General features: G+C 39.0%; 1 protein-coding gene across 3 annotated transcripts in view; it reads left to right on the top strand.

Moving 5' to 3' along the window:
• Positions 1-7,962, top strand: part of SPIN1 (spindlin 1) — a 106,605-nt gene extending 98,643 nt beyond the window's left edge. For 2 of the 3 annotated variants that reach the window (XM_023516249.1, XM_003795022.3), the window contains 2 exons: positions 811-1,044; positions 4,288-4,571. In XM_023516249.1, the coding sequence (XP_023372017.1) occupies positions 811-1,044; positions 4,288-4,487 (434 nt within the window). In that variant the 3' untranslated portion in view covers positions 4,488-4,571. Of the gene's footprint in view, positions 1-810; positions 1,045-4,287 lie in introns of all 3 variants that reach the window. The other variant, XM_023516248.1, reaches the window with a different exon arrangement.
• Positions 7,963-17,233: the final 9,271 nt, after the last annotated feature.

Here is a 17,233-nt window from a genome sequence, read left to right as displayed (position 1 = left end):
TCTTAAGTAAGTTCTGATTTGGGTACAGTACCAAGAATAGATGAGTCCAGAAAAATGGGAGAAAAAAAACAAACAGATTTTCTAATTTAAGTGACTTGGGATAAAAATACAGGGTATACTAAAGGTTGCTATACATACATACATATGGAAAATGGGAAATTGTAGATAAATGTACCATTATTTACAAAATCCTATAAAACTTTATAAAATATTTGTCAATATATAAATAAGAAAAGTATTAAAATATGAAATACAATATGTATTTGTTAATTTTCCTGTGTATAGGGACCTTTTGGACACTCTGTACTTCTTTTATTCATTTTTTGGGATGGGGGAGAGACAGAATCTCACCTTGTCACCCTCGGTAGAGTGCTGTGGCATCACAGCTCACAACAACCTCAAACTCTTAGGCTTAAGCGATTGATTCTCTTGGATCAGCCTCCCAAGTAGCTGGGACTACTGGTGCCTGCCACAATGCCTGGCTATTTTTAGAGACGGGGTCTCACTCTGGCTCAGGCTGGTCTTGAACCTGTGAGCTCAGGCAATCCTCAGCCTCCCAGAGCCTGGTGGCATGAGCTGCCATACCCAACGCACCCCGTACTTCTTATTGAATCCAACTCTAGTTGGAAGCCCAGCAGTTTGTGTTTGGTTTTTGTACTTCTTAAAAGCCTCTCAGATTTTGATGCTTGCTAATATATTATTGCCAGACAAAATTTCATACAGTGAGTGAACTCCTTTAGTGAGTTCATTCTTCATACTAAATATTTATTGGAACACTTTGTCAACCTTTTTTTGTTTTTAAATCCTCAGCAACATCTCGAATCAGTGATGCGCACTTGGCAGACACAATGATTGGTAAAGCAGTGGAACATATGTTTGAGACGGAGGATGGTTCTAAAGATGAGTGGAGGGGAATGGTCTTAGCACGTGCACCTGTCATGAACACATGGTTTTACATTACCTATGAGAAAGACCCTGTCTTGTACATGTACCAACTCTTAGATGATTACAAAGAAGGCGACCTTCGCATTATGCCTGATTCCAGTAAGTATATATTGGCAACTTTTGGGGGGGGACAGGGGAAACAGGGCTGGGTTTGAACCCACCACCTCCAGCATATGGGGCTGGCGCCCTACTCCTTTGAGCCACAGGCACTGCCCTGGCAACTTTTATTTTTGATAATTCAAATGACATTTGGATTTTAGGACAAGATACTTGATTAACTAGTTTCCAAGTGTATTTTTATTTTCGAATATCAATCATTGTTTTAGTCATGAACAAATATAGACTGAAATTTTTCACCTTGTTAAGAATTTTAGATAAGAAAATGATAATCAGTTCTGCTTGACTTCTATAATAAAATAAAGTTTATTTTAAAATTATTAACACTACTATGTACTACTTTCTACCTTTTATTGTTCAAAAATGTGTGAAGGTATGGGAACCAGTAAATTCCCTGTGTACCTTTTACTTAGCTTTTAACAGTAATTATCTGTCTTCATTGCCAGTCTTGTTTTATCTGCTTGTGCCCCAATTGAATTATTTTTAAACTAATCCCAGACGTCATTTATTTTATCTGCAAATATTTGAACTTTAGAAAACATTGATTTCAGAAAACTACTAGTTAGGGAACCTTTAAGTAGCAAACAGATCATGGAGTCAATATTTAGGCATAGACCATTGAGCTATTTCCACAAGTAGTCTGTTATGTGAGGAAAGTAGAAAGGGGTGTGACATAGGCAATTTCATCAAGTCTGGGTGGGGTTTTTATGGTTTTTGGTTTTTTGTAAAAAGCTACCTTTTTTGTGATATAATTCCTATACTATATGGTTCACCCATTTAAAGTGTATAATTCAATGATTTTTTAACGTATACAAAGATTTGCAGTCCTCATCACAGTCAAATTTAAGACAATTAAATCACCTCAAAAGGAAACCTTATATCTTTCAGTTCCATCCTCTTCTTCCCAGCACTAAACAACCAATAATTTATGTTCTTTGTAGATTTCCCTGTTGTGGACTTTCTTGTAAATAGATTAATATGGTGTGAGGTCCTTTGTGATTAGCTTCCTTTCACTAAACATGTTTCATAATCTATGTTGTATTATATATCATTCCTTTTAATGGCTTAATATGATTCAGTTGTATGGATACACCACATATTTTTAATTCATCCTTTTATCAATGGATGTTTGAGTTGTTTGTACTTTTGGTTATTACATACAGTGCTGTAGTGAACATTTGTGTAGAAGTCTCTGTGGGAATGTATGTTTTCATTTTTCTTAAGTGAAGTACCTGCGAGTAAAATTGCTCAAATTTTAAAAAAATCAAAACTTTGTCAAAAAAAGTGGTAACTACAGACTTTGTGGGAACTGCCAGGCTATTTTTCAAAATGGATATACACTTTACATTCTCACAGCAGTAAATGAGGGTTCCCATTTCTCTATATCCCCACCCTTACTGTTACCTGACTTTGATTTTAGCCATCATAATGGATTTGGAGTTGGTATTTCATTGTGGTTTTGATTTGCATTTCTCTGAAGAGAAATCTTTTCATATACTTAATTGGCCATTTGTGTATCTTTTTTGATGAAATGTCTATTCACATCCCCGTCCATTTTTTTTGTTTGTTTTAATGAGACAGAGTCTCACTTTGTCGTCCTTGGGAGAATGCTGTGGCGTCACAGCTCACAGCAACCTCAAACTCTTGGGTTCAAGCAATCCTGTTGCCTCAGCCTCCTGAGTAACTAGGACTACAGGTGCCAGCCACAACATTTGGCTATTTTTAGAGACAAGGTATCACTCTTGCTCAGGCTGGTCTTGAACTTGAACTCGTGAGCTCAGGCATTCCATCTGCCTTGGCCTCCCGGAGTGCTGATTACAGGCATGAGCCATTGCACTGGGCCTTCCCTGCCCATTTTTAAATTGTCTTTTATTGTTGGATTATGAGAGTCAGTATTCTACATACAAGTTCCTTATCAGATAGATACATGTTAGAAATATATGCTCCAATTTTCTTTGAGGTACAAAAGTTTTTAACTTTGAAGTCCAATTTAATGTTTTTTCTTTTGGTGTGTACACCTTTTGTGTCACATCCCAGAATATCTTGCCATATCCTAGGTCATAAAGATTTAACATCAAGATTTACAAATTCGTATATTTTCTTTTAAAGAGTTCCTCCTGTGTGTGGATCTTTTCTTTTCTTTGGTGGGGGCCAGTGTCTTGTTCTGTTGCCTAGGTAGACAGAGTCTCATGCTTAGTCAGGCTGGTCTCAAGCTCCTGGCCTTTATCAGTCCTCCTACCTCAACCTCCCAAAGGGTTAGGATTTTAGGCATGAGTCACCTCACTTGGAAATTTCTTTTATTTTTTAAGTGGGCTAGGAAGATGATGTGGAATGCAGTGCCATAGAGGGGGAGCAGCCTTTATAGATTTGCATAATAAAACAAAGAATACTTAGGCATTAAATGTTTACCATATTCTCAGTAATCCTTATAGGAATTATCTGCTTTGAAATTCTATTGAAGAGTCACTCCAACTTATTATTATTTTGCAGGGGCTAGGTTTGAACCTGCCACCTCTGGCATATAGGGCTAGCCCCATATACCAAGAGTGGTGAGTTCAAACCCAGCTCTGGCCAAACTGCAACAAAAAAATTGCCGGGCATTGTGGCAGGTGCCTGTAGTCCCAGCTGCTCCGGAGGCTGAGACAAGAGAATCACCTAAGCCCAAGAGCTGGAGGTTGCTATGAGCAGTGATGTCACAGCACTCTACCAAGGGTGACAAAGTGAGACTGCCTCTTAAAAAAAACACACACATATACAAATCCAATAATTATAGCTATAGATTAAAAATGAACCAAAAGAATTTTTGATTATTATGCTTTTCAAAATTTTTTATGTATTTGAGTTGGCAAATGATCTTTGTGAATAAAGTTTTACTGGAACACAGCCACTTTAGTTCATTTATTTATCATCTATAGCTGCATTCCTACTGTGATAGGATTAAGTAGTTTGGGCAGAAACCATGTGATCCTCAGGCTTGAACTTATCTGTCTGACCCTGAAAGAAAAGTTTGCTGGCCACTGGTCTAGGTAATCATGAAGAATTCTGGGTATTAAAAAATAAACAAGTGTAAGTCTATACTTATTTCAAAGTAACAAAAAGTTTTTCTTAAACAATGAACTAATAAAGTAAGATGAAATGGATTGTTAAAAAAATAAACAAGAGTCGATGTATATCTTAAAATTGATTTTTTAAAATTCTTCTCCCCCCTCCCCCCCTTGAATACAGATGATTCACCTCCAGCGGAAAGGGAACCAGGAGAAGTTGTGGACAGCCTGGTAGGCAAACAAGTGGAATATGCCAAAGAAGATGGCTCGAAAAGGACTGGCATGGTCATTCATCAAGTAGAAGCCAAGCCCTCCGTGTATTTCATCAAATTTGATGATGATTTCCATATTTATGTCTACGATTTGGTGAAAACATCCTAGATGTCATCATGAACTCTGCCAAATTTGTGGAACTATTAAATGTATAATTTGTAGACATAAAGACTTGATTGCTTTCCAGTTTAATGAAAGCTTAAATGTCCCTGCGAACCCACAATCTCTGCCAGCAGAACTGGTTTTGTTCTGAATAGTACAGATTGATGTGAACACAAAGCATTTTGTGTAAGGAGAACTCCTTCCTCTTAAAAGAAGTCTGTCTGTTTGGAGGGGAGTTACAGGCAAGTTTAGTAAAAGTTAAGCTAGTGTCATAGTCATTTAAAACTGTAATAGTTCTTAACCATTTTCCCCTTCACTCTAACACTCTCTTATTCTGCCACAATGCAAGCATAGTTTGGTATTTTTGTTATTGCCTTTTTTGAGATGTATGTATCTGTATCTACCTATATGTGTGTGTGTATTACATACATACACACACACACACACACACACCATTGGCAGTCCTTTCCTTGTGGATTAGAGTGGGGGTGACATAATTTTCTCCAGTTTAATAGGAGTGCTTGACCCAAATCAGTCATATTTATGATATTATTGCTCTTTATTTAAAATTAAATTTTGGGCACAGGAAGCACATAAGAATGTTTAGTTTCTTTTGAAAGTCAGAAGTTCAGAGCACCTTTTCAATCTGAGGGCTTTAAACCATAAATCCAAATGTGAATTACTTGTGAACCGTTAATGATCTGCATTAGAATTTTGCAATCTGATGAGAAAGCTGAGTAAAAGGCTGCCTTTAATTCTAAGGTTTGTAACTTTTTTTTAAGACAACACTTTATTCCATAAAATAGAATAAGTGTTTGTATGATTTTTTTTTTGTTTACTCTTTAATCATAAATACTTTTTAGCAAAGCCCAGGTCCTTGGTCCACAGTGTAATGTAGATGTATTTTGGACAGCACATTTGGTCCATTATTTGTACAAATCAGTAATCTGGATTTTAGCACATGGATTTAAAAAGACAACAGTACATCATTGTATTTGTGGTAAGTTCCTGGAAGAACACATTTTATGTCAGAATTGTCAGTTTTAAAAGTGGCATTTTTGCCTTCTAACAAGTTTTCTGGAACTCTTAAATTTTTATTACTATTATTGCTAATATATGATTATGGTCAGAAACTCCCCTCCCCCAACCCACCTGTTTTTTCCCACAGAGAATGTCTAGAGAAACAACAGCTTAATCTCTTGACATCTTTTGTGGTGTTGTATGTGTGTATGTCCTTGCTCCAGGTGTGCTCTTAATGTGGATTCATTCCACTCAGTGGCCCCTTGGGGTTTGCATGTCAGTGATGTGTTATCATAGAAGGTCCAGTCATTCGTATTCGCTTGTGGGTATAAGTAATAGCAGCCCTTATCCACAGAGTCCTTCCATGGTTTATTCCTGCAAGGCTATTTTAAACTGAAATAGAACTAACTGCAAATGTGATTGGTTGATCAACAAAACAGCTGCTCTCACTTTGTTTTGGAGGAACCCTGGTGGTTTGACAGCCAGGAGAAAGGCCGTATGTGCAACTAGTCTTTTGGGAGGATTGGAAATCATACCTGCTGTTTGGGCAGAGCCCAAACATGCATGCTGTCAATGAAACACCAGAGGTTTGGATCAAGGTCCAAGTGACCTCTGTTGTGGCTGTTCTTGACACTAGAAATTACTTCCTTTCCAGGCCCCACTGCGCATGGTTTGCTGATGCCCATTTTAGCCTTCACAAAGGCTTGTGCCTTGTGCTATTGGATGGTAACGGCTGCTCACCATGTAAACACAGTACCTCAGTTTTCTGTCTGCAGCTGCATTCGCCTTGTGCCCAGTGCTTCACTTTGGGCGTCCAGGGCTGAGCTTCTGAAAGCAGTGTGATACCCGAGACATGGTGCTCCTTGTGTATGTGAACAGGTGTTGTTCTACAGATCTGTGTGTTTTCCCACTGACTCTCTTAAGAGTCCCTGCATGTAAATCTCAAAGCTGAGCCTGGCTCCTTGAGCCCAGACTGACATTCATGGCACAAGAGTCTGTGAGTGTGTCCAGCATGCACAGACTGTGCAGAACTTGGCACAGTGACTTTGGGCTGAAAAATAAAGCTCATTTTGAACTATCCTAAGAATCGGGTCAGTTGGAACATTTCTAGCATTACCTAGTGACTTGCATTGTGGTTTTTCTGCAAGCAACTTTAGTGACTTTAATTTACCACATGATCTCCTAGTCTCTAGATGAATGCAACATCATGACGACGGTGATGACAACTTTAATCATTGTTCCATTTATTGCCTTTAGGCTGAGGGAAGGGGAAGGGTTTTTGTTTTTTGGGTTTTTTTTTTTCTTTTCCCCCATTCTTTTTTTTGGGGGGTGGGGCAGCGGGAGGCTTAAACCATATACCATACTTAATGACTCTGTGACTGATTCTGCTCCTGGGCCCATGTATCCTGGGCTTCATTTTAGGCTCATGTTTCAGATCTGCATGCATTGCTTGCATTTTTCTGGTATCTGAATGTTGGTTCCTGGTTCTAGGAATTCAACTTTAATTTCCAAAATTATCATGGGGCTTGTGACAACACGAGACATGAATCTATGTATAAAATTTATCGGCCTTTCTCATTTACCTGCTCTAGTATTATTGTATTGTGTGTGCGTGCGTGTGTGTGATGTCAGGCTGCCACGTAAAACTTCAGAGAAAAATCTTAAAAGCAGACCATCCTTTTTTGCATGCTCTATTCTAAGTAGAATGTTCAATGTAACTAACTAAAATTGCATGTTAACAATATTTAGGTTTTTTGTTTTCTTTATTTTTATTTGCTTTCGGTTTACTGTATATTTGCTTACTGTGCTGTTTTAGTGGTTGTAGGATTAAAAATGCACTGGTGAAGCAAATGTAGTGCCAACAGAAGGTGATTTTCCAGTTGTAAATGTCATGCAGCATTTGAAGGGACTGTGCTTTCTTTAAAAAAATCACAGTTACTTCTAAACCAGATTTTATTTCTATTATCATTTTATGTGCCAAACCGCAAAGTGCATTGGGCTTGAATCTCTGAACACTGTAGACCCATTAGAAGACTGTTCGGATTGTCACAAATTGTAGTGCCTGAAAACATTCTTAAGCTGATTGTCTTAAAAAAAACAAGAAAGTTCTCCAAAGACAAAACAGGAACAACTATTATAACAAAATTATGGTCAAAATGTCTGTGGTTCCTTGGAAATGCTGCGCTCTTTGTGTTTTCCATCATTAGTGCAGTTTGAATGAATGTGTATAGTTCAGAGGTCTTCGTGTTCACATTTTAAAATTAGGTAAATGACCTCATCTTTCGAGCCTGAATTCATTTTTAATTTTAATTTTATTTTATACAATGTGTAGACAGTTCCCTGTTCTCTGCATTTAGAAGTATACACAATATAAATCTGTTAATTCTGTAAGTAATTTTTATAATTATGATGTAACTCTATCCTATCCTTAAAACATTTAAAATAAACCCTTTATGTGCAACTCCTGACTGTAGATTTTGTGCTCATGAGCAAAATGTGATGTGTTAAACTTGCTTCTGAAGTTTTTAAGCCAAGTAACCTTTTTTTTACTACATGTAAATGGAAGATACGCATAGAAAAAAAAAAGAATAGAATTTGTATTTGATTGATAACTTTCAGTAATACCTGAAAGGAGAAGGGGCAGTTCAATAACCCATCTATTTTAAATACTAAATTTTGTGATTTGATATTAATGAGAAATTTAAATTTATCATAAGATTTTCAACTTAAAAGAATTGTTTGAAATAGCATTAAATAATGTTTTTATTTTATACTTTTCACATTTATTCTTGCTTTGAATATTTCTTATAATGCTTTTATTCATACTTAAGTTCTAATTAGTGAGATTCTATTATGAAAAATCTCTGTTTCTCAGTGCAAAAGATAAAGAAATGAAGGTAATATTAACAACTATATATCTTTTATGTCTTCCTTGGTAAATTTAATCAGGCAAAAAGTAGAGTGAGTTTATGACATGCTTTAATTACATTCTTTCTAAAAAATGTTTCAGGATAAAATGTACAGGATAGGAAAAAATCACTGTTTCCTTGCATTTAGGAGAGGGGATGATAGCTGGTGAGGAATAAACACAAGCTCGTGCTTCAGGACAGTGGCTTCTAGGCTTGTATTAGTGGGACCACAGAGGTGACGGCTTTGCACTTGAGGGCAGGGTCTCTTCCAGCCTTGGTGGAAGAAAGCTGCAATTTGGAGAGGAAATGAGCCTTTGGGAAGCACAGATGCTCAACTTAGTCAAAATTTTCTAACCTTCCTTGCTGAATATAGATTAGTCATTGTCTGTCTGTGGTATCTATCAAAGGTACAGCTCAGTAAATATTCCCCCCAAAAAATAACAAAATAAGTTTAGTCTGAAGGTTGGAAATTAATAGCTAGTCTTTGTAAACTAGTCAGTTGGCTCTCCTGTTAAAGCAGTCATCATTCTGCCAAAGAATTGGAGGAATGGGCCTGCCTTTTCATTGTTTCTTCTCTTGGTACATTTAAGCTCTGTGATGGTAAAAGCATTTGACACTAATAAAGCATTTGTAAATGCTTCACTAGTCAGCACTTTCTACATGGTATTTCATTTAGCTCTTAACAGTCTTGTGAGAAAGACACCATACTTTTTCACACATGAGGAAAGGGCAGGGGCAGAGGTTGGGTATCTTGCCCAGGAGGTCAAGGACTCAGATCACAAATTAATTTTATGTTTATTTACAGAGGCCATAAGGACTCAGATCTTGATTTTGTACCCAGACTGTGAGCTGCTCTGTTAATGCTTCAGAGATAAATTACTTAAGCAGAGTGATTGGAGTAATCTATAGTATAATGTTTTCTGTGAATTTTGCTTAAGCTGATACTTAAGAACTATTTCTTATTTCCAAATTGCCAAATAAAAGGTTTTACGTTAGTTGCTAGAATATAACCATTTGTATTTGCATATTAAAAATTAGAAACAGCTTTTTCTAGGTTGAAAAATACCTTTTATTTTGGAGAGAAAGTATGTTGAAGGAATTTTAATAATTTTTCACCACAAGAAATATAGAGGCTTTATGTTTTGAGGTTATGTTTGTTTGTTTGTTTGAGACAGAACCTCAAGCTGTTACCCTGGATAGAGTACTATGGCATCACAGCTCACAGCAACCTCCAAACTCCTGGGCTTAAGCGATTCTCTTGCCTCAGCCTCCCAAGTAGCTGGGATTTCAGGTGCCTGCCACAATGCCTAGCTATTTTTTGGTTGTAGTTGTCATTGTATTTGACAGGCTTTGGCTGAATTCGAACCCACTAGTTCTGGTGTAGATGGCTGGCACCTTAGCCTCTTGAGCTACATGCACCGAGCCAGAGGCATTATGTTTTAAAGACAGGTTAAATATGCCATGAAAAAGGTCTTTGTAAAACCTGAATTTCTTTTGCTTATAGTTCACAATCTTATACCTAACTTTTTTTACGAGAACAATATTTACTTATATCCATTTTTTTAAAGACAGAATCTCACTCTCACACCTTGGGTAGAGTGCCCTGGCATCATATCATAGCTCATAGCAACCTCAAACTCGTGGTTGAAGCAATCCTCTTGCCTCAGCCTCCCTGATAGCTGAGACTAGAGTCATGTGCCACAACTCCCAGCTAGTTCTTGTATTTTTACTAGAGCCAGGGTCTTGCTCTTGCTCAGGCTGGTTTCAAACTCCTGTGCTCAGTCTATCCACTGCACCTGGCTTCTACCTAATTTTTATAGTAACCGGTTTGTTGTGTGTCATGTAATTGATTTTATGTTTCACAGAATTAGGTGAGTCTTTAAGGTGTTCTCCAGCTGTTGCTAGACATTTCTTCACCTATCCTTGTATTGGCTATGATTGGTTTTGGTAAACCAAGTAGCAGGCGGTTTTGGATATTGCCTTGGCATACAAGTTTGCCTAAAAATGACATTGACATTTTTTCTGCTTAATTTTTAAGTGAGGGCACTGGACCAGGTGGTGTGTCGGTCCCTGCCAGCTGTGACGTGGTGACACTGCAGTGTGGGGTCTTTCCGTGCATTTCTTTTTTTACATTGGCTGTTACAGTAGGTGAGTAGGCTTACTTCTGACTCTGTTTTTGTCATCTTCCTTCTTTTCTTGTTACTTTCAACTTAATGCTTTGGGGGGAACCTTAAGAGCTTTATGTACCACATGAACTACCTGAAATCCTTAATAGGATCGGTAAACTACATATAACTGTTGTTATGTTGGAATTGCTGAAGCAGATTATGATGTAAAAGGACAGAAGGCCAAAACCTTGATGTTAACATAAGTAACAGTTGTCAACAATTGAAGGTTGGATTGCATCATTCTGAATTGTCTTCAAATGTAAATTATGAAAGTTGCTTTAAAGCCTTTTGTTTTGAACTTGTCTCCATACAGCTTTGTAAGAAATGGAATAGCTCAGCTCAGCTCTGCTCGGCACCGGTAGCACAGTGGTGAGGGCACCAGCCACGTACACTGAAGGTGGCAGGTTCAAACCCAGCCTGGAACAGCTAAACAACAATGGCAGCTGCAACAAAAAAATAGCCGGGTATTATGGCAGGTGCCTGTAGTCCCAGCTACTTGGGAGGCTGAGGCAAGAGAAATCGTTTAAGCCCAAGAGTTGAGGTTGCTGTGAGCTGTGACATTACAGCACTCTGCCAAGGGTGACATAGTGAGCTTCTGTCTCCAAAAAAAAAAAAAAAAAAAAAAAAAAGTGGGATACCTGCTTTCCATTGTCTTACCATGTGTGCATGTGCTCTACAGGTGTGTGTCAGTTGGCATTCTCAGTAGAACAGTGAGGAAAGTATTCCCTAACAGCTGTTAACACGACTTCAACAGAAGCACTTTTTTGTGTACTGTGTTTACTCAGTGTTATTTACTAGGGACTTGATTTTGACAAAATATTGCTTCAGAGGGTAGCACCTGTGGCTCAAGGAGTAGGGTGCTGGCCCCATATGCCAGAGGTGGCAGGTTCAAACTCAGCCCGGTTAAAATCTGTAACAAAATAACTTCAAATTTTCTTGTAATCCTATGGTAAAGTAGTTTTAATCACTGTATTAAAGTAGCTCTAACTATTAATCTAAATCTAATGGTCACTTGGAAGGACAGATTATGGTCATTTTCAGAACAATCCTATGGGAAAAGCTTTATATTAAAGACTTTAAAAGCATTTTTGAGTTTAGTTAAAGTCTACAATCTGCATTATACTAAGATTGCAATCATTGCCTTTGAGCAGCCTGCCAGGGGTTAGAAGTCACTGGGAAAGACTGAGGAGTAGAGATCAGTCCACACAAAACTCATAGCTGCCTATGAGTAAAAAACACGTCCTCTTACCCAAGTGGCCATTAGTTTATTAAAACACATCCATAATGGCTCGGCGCCTAGAGCTCAGCAGCTAGGGCACCGGCCATATGAACTGGGGCTGAGCCTGCTAAACAAACGAACAAACAAAAAAAAATAGCTGGGCATTGTAGGCACCTGTAGTCCCAGCTACTAGGGCAAGAGAATGGCTTGAGCCCAAGAGTTTTGAGGTTGCTGTGAACTGTGATGCCATGGCATTCTACCGAGGGTGACAAACTAAGATTGTCTCCAAAAAAAAAAAAAAGGAAAAAAAAAATTCAGGACGGCACTTGTAGCTCAAAGGAGTAGGGCACTGGCCCCTTATGCTGGAGGTGGCAGGTTCAAACCCAGCCCTGGCCAAAAAAAAATGCACATTCATAAAAGATGCAGAAATGTCTCGGCCATCAGCACAGGCCTTTTTTTTTATTAGTTAATTGTAAAAACTAATTCTAAAATTAATTTTAAAAAGTTCATGGTCTAATTAAACAAATACATACAATAGAATAGTTTCTGTGGCAATACTTTATATACCATCTGTATTAACCAGCTCATGCTACTGTAACAAAATACCACAAAGTGGCTTAAACAGCAGGCATTTTTTTCTCACAGTTCCGGATTCTAGAAGATCAAAGTGTGGCCATTGTTAGTTTCTCCTGAGGCCTCTCTTCTTGGCTTATAGATGCTCTTCTTTGCTCTGTCTTGACTTCATGTTTGTCTCTCTAGGTATGTCTGTATCCTAATCTCTTCTTACAAGGACATCAGCCAGGTGGGGTTAGGGCACTAACAGACACATACTACCTTAATCACATCTTTACAGGTTGTATCTCCAAAGGTAGTCACATTCTGAGATGCTGGCGTTAGAACCCCAATATTTAAATTTTGGGAGAAACACAATTCAGCCCATAGCTGAATAAATCTTAAAATTTAGTTGGGTTTTCTTACTGTTAACCTTATAAGGAAAAGAAATCTTATCATCAGGGCATTATTTTTGGCAGAGAGTAATTTTTTTTTTATTAATAGCACATTGTACAATTTTGATATAAAAAAGAAGGAGAGGGCCAAGTACTGTGGCTCACACATATAATCCCAACACTTTGGAGGATGAGGCAGATGGAATATTTGACACCAGGAGTTAAGACCAGCTTGGACAACATACTAGCAAGACCCCATCTCTACATAATATAAAAAATAATTATCTGGGCATTGTGGTGGGCACCTATAGTCCCAGCTGTTCTAGAGGCTGAGGCAAAAGTGTCACTTGAACCTGGAAGTTTGATTGCATCACTGCACTCTAGTATAGATGACAGTGTAATATCTTGTCTCTTAAAAAAAAAAAAATAGGGTGGCACCTGTGGCTTGATGAGTAGGGCACCAGCCCTACATACTGAGGGTGGTGGGTTCAAGCCTGGCCCCAGCCAAACTGCAACAAAAAATAGCTGAGCATTGTGGTAGGCACCTATAGTCCCAGCTAGTCAGGAGGCTGAGGCAAGAGAATCACCTAAGCCCAAGAGCTGGAGGTTGCTGTGAGCTGTGACGCCACGGTGCTCTACCAAGGGCAACAAAATGAGACTCTGTCTCAAAAAAAATAAAAAATAAATACATAAATAACAGGAGGCATAGACTTAGTGTAGTAATAGGAGCAGTGGAAAAGGAACCGAATAGCTGAGCTCTAGATCTAATGCACCCATTCCTGTTGTTATGTCAGACAGATTGTTTAGCTTCTCTGACTTATTTTACTCATCTGCAAAGTAAGGACCTTCTGAGTTTCCATTGAGGTGTAGCACTTGAGCATAATGCACATCCACATCTGACTCAGGGCATGGCAGAGCATGTCACTACTGTGCTGCCCTTCATGAGGCAGGTAAGTCCTTATAAAGATAACAGTTAAGCCATTGAAGGCCTTACCATGCTTTATTTTTATTTTACTTTATTTTATTTTATTTTTTATTTTTTTTGAGACAGATTTTCACTATGTCGCCCTAGAGTGCCATGGTGGGGTCATAGCTCACAGCAACCTCAAACTCTTGGACTCAAAGGATTCTCTTGCCTCAGCCTCCAAAGTAGCCAGGACTACAGGTGCCTGCCACAACGCCCAGTTATTTTTTGTTGCAGTTGTCATTGTTGGTTAGCTGGCCTGGACCAGGTTCAAACTTGCCAACTTTGGTGTATGTGGCTGGCATGTAACCACTGTGCTACAGGCACTGAGCCTTGGTTTTATTTTTACAGACAAAGGTTTCACTCTGTTACCCAGACTAGAATGCTGTAGTGTCAGTCTAGCGCACAGAAAACTCAAATTCCTGGGTTCACGCAATCCTCCAGCCTCTGCCTCCCAAGTAGCTGGGACTATAGGAGCCTGCCACAGTACCTGGCTAATGTTTCTATATATGTGTATATATATATATATATATATATGTGTATATGTGTGTGTGTGTGTGTGTGTGTGTGTATATATATATATATATATATATTTTTTTTTTTTTTTAACACAAGAATCTCACTTTGTCACCCTGGGTAGAGTGCTGTGGCATCATAGCAACCTCCAAACTCTTGGGCTCAAGTGATTCTCCTTCCTCAGCCTCCCAAGTAACTGGGACTACAGGCACCTGCCACAATGCTCTTGCTCAGGGTGGCCTCGAGCCCCTGAGCTTAGGCAATCCACCTGCCTTGGCCTCCCAGAGTACTAGGATGACAGGTGTGAGCCACCGTTCCTGCCCTTAGTGTTTTCTATTTTTAGAAGAGACAGGATGCCACTCTTGTCCAGGCTGTCCTTGAACTCCTGAGCTCAAGCATTCCTGCCTGGACCTCCCAGATATTTTGGTATTTTTGATGTTTGAAATCATGCTTTTAGTTCCACACAGGCAATTTCACTTGTCATAGAATGTCAGAAAGATTTCAGTTTTTACTTGTTTGTTTTGAAACAGAATCTCAAGCTGTTACCCTGGGTAGAGTGCTGTGACGTCATAAATCACAGCAACCTCCAACTCTTGGGCTCAAGTGATCCTCTTGCCTCAGTTTTTCTATTTTTAGTAAAGATGGGGAGTCTCACTGTTCCTCAGGCTGGTCTCGAACTTATGAGCTCAAGCAATCCACCCACCTCAGGCTCCCAAGCATGCGAAGGATTACAGGCATGAGCCACCATGCCTGGCTAATTTTTACTTTTTTTTAAGGACACTAGTATCTTGCAGTGTACATAAAAAATACTGCAATAGCCGGGTGTGGTGACTCAGGCCTGTAATCCTAGCACTCTGGGAGGCCAAGGTGAGTGGATTACAAGAGCTCACAAGTTCAAGACCAGCCTGAGCAAAATCGAGACCATGTGTCTACTTAAAATAAGAAAACTGAGGCAAGAGGATCACTTGAACCCAAGAGTTGGAGGTTGCTGTGAGCTATGACATCACGGCACTCTACCCAGGGTGACGGCTTGAGACTCTGTCTTAACAACAACAAAAACATAAATAAAGTTAAATATTTTAGAACGTCCTTTAAAAAATTATTATAATAGGTGGCGCCCATAGCTCAGTAGGTAGAGCGCCGGTCACATACATCTTAAGTGGTGGGTTTGAACCCTGGCTAGGCCAGCTAAAACAACGACAACTGCAACAACAAAAATATAGCTGGGTGTTGTGACAGGCACCTGTAGTCCCAGTTACTTGGGTGATGGAGGCAGGAGAATCACTTAAGTCCAAGAGTTTGAGATTGCTGTGAGCTGTGACGCCACAGCACTCTACCTCATCTAAAAAAAAAAAATTATAATAAATGATGTTGAAAGTTCAGTAGCGTGTTTCACATTTTTTACTTTGTTTTGACTAAGAAGTAGACTGTAAGTTTGACTTTTATGAGTAAGCACACACATCTGTGTTTTATGTCTGTTTTCCCATTATCATAGCAGTCATGAACATTACATTTGCCTTCTTAAGTGTATTTGTAAAACATGGTGTTGGAGTTGGCAGTGTAAGCTCATGGCCAGATAAGTAGTGATTTTAATACTAGGCTCGATTTCAGAAAGTATTCCATTAAGAGGGAAGTAGTATTTCAAAAAGGACAGTTACACAGGTGGAGATGGTGGCTCATAGCTATAATCCTAACACTCTGGGAGGCTGAGGCAGATGGATCCTTTGAGCTCAAGAATTTCAGGCCAAGGGTACATGTTAAATCTACTAAATGTAGAATATAAATGTCTTAACACAATAAGAAAATGAGGTAAAGGGTATGTTAACCAGTTTGATGAAAGTATTTCAAATTGTATATAAAACGAGCATATTGTACCCCATAATTGTGTTAATGTACACAGCTATGATTTAATTTAAAAAAAAAGAGTTCAGTCCGGAACAACAGTGAGATCCTGTCTCTAGTAAAAACTGAAAAGTTAGCTGGATATGGTGGTACATGGTTGTAGTCCCAGCTACTTGAGGCTGAGGCAAGAGGATCTCTTGAACGCAGAAGTTTGACGTTGCAGTGAGCTATGATGATGCCACTGTATCTACCTGGGTCAACAGAGGGAGACTATCTCACACACACAAAATAAGTTATACCCAGTGAAGTTTTTCTATTGAATATGACAAAAAAGTAACCACTGCTCTTGTCTCTATATAGGATACACTACGTATTTACTATAGTCCCTTCCTTTCTAATATAATGTTGAAACAATTGGTCTTTGGAGGAGTTTTAAAAGTTGATTATGTTTATTTATTTAATTTTCTCAGGTCAGTTTGACCTTGGAAGTCACTTTGTTGCCCTCAGTAGAGGGTCATGGCATCACAGCTCACAGCAACCTCCAGCTCTTGGACTTAGGCGATTCTCTTGCCTCCACCTCTCCAGTAGCTGGGACAACAGGTGCCTGCCACAATGCCCAACTATTTTTTGTTGCAGTTTGGCCGGGGTAGGGTTTGAACCTGTCACCCTCGATGTATGGGGCCAGTGCCCTACTCACTGAGCCACAGGTGCTGCCTAAAATAGTTGATTATGTTTTTATAGGAAAAGTTTGCAGGTGTTAAATTTTGACATCCCACCATTAATTAAATGTCTGGTATGGATTGATAACTTTGGTCTCCATATTCTTTCTAAGTGCTGCTCTATATAATAAATTATTACAGAATCTCATTCTATTTTAATGTGTGGTCAAAAGAAATGACTATGAAAATTTCAAGGCCAGGCTCAGCGCCTGTGGCTCAAGCGGCTAAGGCACCAGCCATGCACACCTGAGCTGGTGGGTTCGAATCCAGCCCCAGCCCACCAAACAACAGTGACAGCTGCAACCAAAAAATAGCTGGGCATTGTGGTGGGCACCTGTAGTCCCAGCTACTTGGAAGGTGGAGGCAGGAGAATTGCTTGAGCCCAGGAGTTGGAGGTGCTGTGAACTGTGATGCCTACCCAGGGCAACAGCTTGAGGCACTGTCTTAA

This window comes from Otolemur garnettii, unplaced genomic scaffold (genome assembly GCF_000181295.1).
Source record: "Otolemur garnettii isolate 467f Iridium unplaced genomic scaffold, OtoGar3 scaffold00088, whole genome shotgun sequence".
Lineage (NCBI taxonomy): Eukaryota > Metazoa > Chordata > Mammalia > Primates > Galagidae > Otolemur > Otolemur garnettii.
This window is presented reverse-complemented; position numbering and strand designations above follow the sequence as displayed.